This window comes from Phyllobates terribilis, unplaced genomic scaffold (genome assembly GCF_046119375.1).
Source record: "Phyllobates terribilis strain yellow unplaced genomic scaffold, ASM4611937v1 Scaffold_4__5_contigs__length_816908805, whole genome shotgun sequence".
Taxonomy (NCBI): domain Eukaryota; kingdom Metazoa; phylum Chordata; class Amphibia; order Anura; family Dendrobatidae; genus Phyllobates; species Phyllobates terribilis.
Window position 1 is genome coordinate 570460150 of NW_027362764.1, and position 6000 is coordinate 570466149.

General features: G+C 36.4%; 1 protein-coding gene across 32 annotated transcripts in view; it reads left to right on the forward strand.

The window, feature by feature from the left end:
- Positions 1-2260, forward strand: part of EPB41L3 (erythrocyte membrane protein band 4.1 like 3) — a 376691-nt gene extending 374431 nt beyond the window's left edge. For all 32 annotated transcript variants that reach the window (XM_073679070.1, XM_073679072.1, XM_073679075.1 and 29 more), the window contains one exon: positions 1029-2260. Coding sequence is in view for 2 of the 32 variants with exons in the window: in XM_073679079.1 (XP_073535180.1) it covers positions 1029-1034 (6 nt within the window). In the remaining 30 variants the exon portion in view is untranslated. The remainder of the gene's footprint in view (positions 1-1028) is intronic.
- Positions 2261-6000: the final 3740 nt, after the last annotated feature.

Genomic DNA, 6000 nt, shown 5'->3' on the forward strand with positions numbered 1-6000 from the left:
CAAACTGGATGTGATTTTATGAAGTCTTATGACCACTGTGCATTTAAAAGCATGGTGGAACTGTACATTTTTTGGGGTGCATGTTTCTATGAGGAGCCTGAAAACACATTTGCATTTTTAAGTGTGGAATTCCAGCATTTCTTGACTACAAAAATGCATTAAAAATGTGCATTAATTTTGCACGGCAAAACAAGGACTAAAGCAGACGTCTGATTTTTTTTTTTTTCACATACAAGAAAATCGGATCGATTATTCTGATCAGAGTTTGGTATGAGTGTCATCCAATTTTCTCTTCCGTGGAGAAATTGAAAAAAAAAAACAATTTCTCCACGTTCTACATTCAGACAGTCTGTGAAAATTGGACCGTACTTGGATTGGACCGCACTCTGACCCTTTGACTTGCATTGCCGCTTTTGATCCAACCTTCGGATCAAAATCTGACATGTTTCTGATACTCGGTCCGAGGAAAAAATCAGACATGTGAATAGCCCCATAGACTAACATAGGTACAAGTGCTATCTCGTATGCAAAAAACTAAATGAGGCTTAAAGGGAAATGCATTAAAAAAACAAACCACAATCACAACAGATTGCTATTGCATATTTTGGTGTAGACCCCTGCAGAAAATAAGCGCATTGTTCCTGCAGTTGGGGACATGGCCTTAGTGTTACAAGTCTGTATAGCTCATAAACGTACAACATGCTATCAAAACCACTTCCTGCATTGTGTGCTAGGTGCTGAATAACCTGAAGTGGCTGCAGTTTGGCTTTATCTTGCTGTGCTGTGTGCATTTTATACCATTGTGAACGCATAATAAAGAAAAATGTATTATTTTTGGTTTCCTAACCTGTCTATTTCTGAAACCACAGTTTGAAGGCTGTGTCATTACTGAAATGGTTTCGGCACTGGTAGCTTGTCAGTGCTTTCGATGGTAGATGTGTGTTCTCCCACTGAGATTTATCTAGTGCAAGTACAGTATGCTTGTCCCCTACTGCGCTCTTATAACTGTGCCTTTCTCTTGCCTGCAGGAATAATGGAGCTTGAAAACAAGTTTAGTCATGTACACCATTAGGAATATAAGCACCTCTGCGGAGCAACAGACAGAACCTGGCTGACTTCTGTCTGGGAAAATTTCAGCCCTGAAGGATTTAGCTTAACCATTTACAAAGTCATCGGCAGACATATCTTCCCATTAAAAGCAATGCAATTCAGCATATTATAAATCAGTATTGCATGAAGCAAATATTAAAAGGCCGCATTTTTTTCTTTTCTTTGTCTCAGTTTCCAGTTATATCTGCACGCACACACACTCTCCAGAATATTAGACTATGAGAACTTAATGTACTATATTTACAGTCCACACCTTTCTCCGAAAAAGTATGATTTGTTAGGTGGTAAGCCTTGTTTACAAAAAGAAAAATTACTGTAAGACCCTAGAAACAGTAAAGTATTATGTCTGACAACACCTTCTACGTGCCAATAACACAACTTTCAGTACACCACTTGAATATTAGTTTTATTTGGTTGTATTACTATGATGGATAAAATGGAGATCTCTGAACTCTGGTGAGACTATTTAACTGCTGATGACGTGTGCTTTGCATTTCCCATCTAATTACATATGGGATAGTCATTCTTTTAGTGTTTTAATTCAAGATATTTTTTTTTATATGGTCAATGTTTTTAAGTTGCAGATCAGCAATCAGCATTGACATTTATTGTGTACATCATGTGTACTTCTTTGAGAAAATGTGTTCATAGTTTAATTACACAATAATTTGACTTCATATTTGTTTTCTTTGTGTGTTTTTAATGTTGATTCTTCTACCCATTATCACTGAAAACTGCTTCATTGACTCTGCTTCTGATTCCTAGTAGAGAGCTAAGCCTTAACCTGTACAGAGTTCCCTCCATATATATATATATTATTCCAACCCTGCAAATAATTCCATTCTGCCATCTGCTGTGTCACAACACCTGTTGAATGTTTGTTATAGTGAAATAAAAATGTATTGGCCTTGTTAAGAAAACAAAATAATCTGCTTTTCTAATTTGCACCAGCCATGGTTTACGGCCAAAATATATTACAGAATTAAATAGGAGTTCTCTCAAAAATCTATTAAAAAATCAGTTTTGCCGCTAATCAAATTAAAGAACTTTTTTGTGTTAATATGTTTTTTGTCCTTATGATTGCTTCTAAACCTTCACCATTTCCGATTTTTTTTTTCTTTTGTTTTGCCAATAAACGCTGTACATCACACTTTGAACTGCGCCTGTGGTTAATTCTTCTCAATAAATTGTAAGGATATTACATGTTTGGAACGTGACGTCACATTCATTATTTTGCAAATGTGGAAGGAAAATATCCATGCCTTATACTTTGGGATCTGTGTTCACGAATTTCAAATGCACTGTTATTCCATTTATTTTACTCGCTTACAAAGCGTCATTAATTCCACATCACTTTACAGATATCCTAATTACTGACCCCTTTGGGCTCACAATCTAAATTCCCTATCAGTATGTCGTTGGAATGGGGGTGGAAAGCCACTCAAACGCGAGAAGAACATACAAACTCCTTGCAAATATTCTTGGTGGGATTTGAACCCAGGACTCAGATGCTGCAAACCAACAGTACCAGCCACCGAGCTGCCCATTTTAGTGGGGCCAAGCACATCACTGTAAACATAGCACAATACTGTTTCTTATTTCATACATATATGCATGAGGATACCAACTGTGTGCTTTATTTACTGTATGGGCATTTTCCAGGACATATTTTGGCAATTTGGTCCATACACTTTGCAGCTGCTCTCTGGGAACTTAAAGTACCTTATGCAACCTTGAATAAATTATTTAATTTACAAATGGGTTTACCCTCAATCCCACCCACAAACAAATAGCTGAAAAGGAGACCCGTGTCTTGGTGAGAGGATACTCTTCTCATGGCAGGTGATGCTGACATGTCCCAATTTGTTGCAAGCAAGACACCTGCAAGAGATAAATGCAGGCCTGTTGGAGTTGAAAAGTTTCAGGACCCATGGCAGCAGGTAAGATGTTCACTACCTCCTTTTCAGCTGGCAACAGGGCATCCAGGCTGGATGCTCCTAGTCCATAATAAACAGTAGCATTTCCATTAAGCAAATGTGTTAAATACCAATTTTTACAATCAGCTGCTTCAGGTTTGAGGTTGGTTTTTGGCCGATCTATCCCAGAGTAACTCTCATTAAGTCTAAGCTGAAAATTCTGGAACCTTTAGTGGTATACTAAACATTTTTTTACATCTAAGCTTGTTAAGTGGGAGGATCTGCAAATATTTGCCTTTTAGTCGAGAGTTAGTACCGATTGTCCAGTGAGCTAGTTTTTTCAAATCCTCTAAGGAAAGTGTCCAAGTCCCCACCTTTTTCCGTAACATGAAAGTACTCCACACAAAGGTTTAAATATTGTATCACTGGACTCACGTTTCTATGGTGTAGAAGAGTACATTTGGAGCCATGCTAACTGTAGCTGGTACACTCATTCCACCTAAGCTTTGAAAACTCTAGCTCTGCTTGTCAATCATATAAAACAAACTGCATACACATTTGGGAGTTACATTTGCTGAGGAATTAGTCTCAATCAGAATCCATCCAACTATTGAGAGCTGCTGCTTGTACCCTCTGGGCCAGACTGTTCTTGAACCTGATCTATTGATACCCAGAAGCTAAATTGGTCCATTGCTCATGTACCACATTGTGTTAATGTTTGGAATCATCATCCTGGCGCCTGGATCAGCATTTCTGTGTCCTTACCCATACCTTTTAGACCACTCTCCTCAAAACAGCTTAGTCTCTTGTAAGCATCTGCTATCTTAAAAGTTACTTGTAAAGATCATTTGAAATTTGTATTCGCCAGCTTCTGCAAACTTTTTTTTAAAAAAATGCATTCACAGCAAATAAATTAATCAAGAATCACAGGTACTCCATGTATTTTCATTCAATTTTTTTAAAATAAAAAATTATTCAAAAATTATGATCAGGAGACCATTTTGTGCTGAATATTGACAAACTGATGGTGTTACTATTAGAGTTATCATCTTGCTGTGACAAACAATTGATGCCACATAAATTCCATAATGACTTCTGTTTACTTACAACTAATACTCTTGATCGTACATGGCCAAATCTGGCCCACAAGGTATTCATATTTTGGCCCGTGACACGTCACCACCCCTATGCGGCGCTATTATGTATGGAGGACTATGTGGGGCCTATGATTCTGTATGGAGGATTATATGGGGCCCATTATACTGTATGGAGGACTATGTGAGACCATTATACTGTTTGGCGGACTATGTGGGGCCCATTATTCTGTATGGAGGACTATGTGGGGCCCATTATACTGTATACATGTAGGCACGCGACTTTGTCCAAGTTTTTCATTTTGGCCCTCTGTGTGTTTGAGTTTGACATCCCTGCTCTTGATGGGGGCCAGTGATTAGTAATACTACCTGGACAACTGCTTCCTGTGATGGAGGTGGGGCTTTTGCTAACAGCTCCAATATTTTTATCCATGGTATGCGTTTTTATTTTCTGTTACAAATTAGTGACCATTGCTACTTTTTCTTTTAGCATACATTTTGTACAACACTATAATGGACTTTTGACTATCTTTTCAATACCAATTATTCAACCCTTGACAAAAAGAATGTAACAAGAAATGCTAGGTAATTACATTTACAGAAAAAAAAATGGCAGCAGTGTAGTTATGGACAGATGTCAAACTGGACTAGTAAAGCAAATAAAAACAGACATGCATAGTTAAATGTTTTTTTCACATTTCTATACAAAATTAAACCTTTTTTCCAAAAATTAGATAAGAAATGGTAGGTACATGTCTAAAAAGCCTGCAGCTAAACGCTGTATGTATGGATGGACAATTTGACTAGTAAAACATACAAAAAAAAAACAATTGTGACAAGCACATTTTGTGAGTTTGACAGTCACAGTTAAATGTCTAGATTTTGGGGAAATGATTGGCCAAGAAATTAAAAAAATAAGTACAGTTGCTTGTGACAAGTAAGCACATCTGTAAAAAGTATTGTACAATTTTGCTTGGTGTTTTAATCCCTTAGTGGCATATGATGTAATGGTACATCACATTTTGGGTCTCCCTCTTTGATGTGGGCTCAGAACTAAGCCCACATGTTTGCCGACAGATGATGTCTGTATTATTTAGCCATCATCTGCCTCTAACAGGTGTTTTACTCTTATTTGTAAAACAATTTCATTCCACTTTGTTTTAATTCATGTAAAGCTCCTGAAAGGATAAACTTGCCAAATTCTATTCTAAATATTAACCCCTTAGTGATTGAGCCAATTTTAACGTTAATGACCAGGCCAAATTTTTTAAATCACTTTTTGAATGTCACTTCATGTGCTAACAACTCTGGAACTTTTCAGCGTATACCAGTGATTCTGAGGTTGTTTTCTTATGACACATTGTACTTTATGTTAGTGGTAAATTTCGGTTGATATGTTTTGCGTTTATATTTGTGAAAATTTCAGAATTTTGGTGAAAATTTTGAAAAATTAGCAATTTTTAATCTCTATATCTTTAAACCAATTAGTCATGCTGTACAAAATAATAAAAAACATTTCCATGTGTCTACTTTACATCTGTATCACTTTTCACATGTCATTTTATTTTGTTTGGATGTTAGAAGGGTTAAAAGTTTAGTAGCAATTTCTCATTTTTTCCAGGAAATTTACAAAACCTGTTTCTTTAGGGACCTATTCAAATTAAAATGGACTTTGTGGGGCCTATATACTGATAACTCCCAAAAGTAATACTATTTTAAAAACTGCACCCCTCAAATACTTCAAAACTGCTGTCAGGAATTTTTTTTAACCCTTCAGGTGCTACACAACAGTTAATGCAAAGTAGAATGAAAAAAATAAATTGTAATTTTTACTCTAAAATGTTTCTTTAGCCCCAATTTTTTCACTTTTACTAGGAATA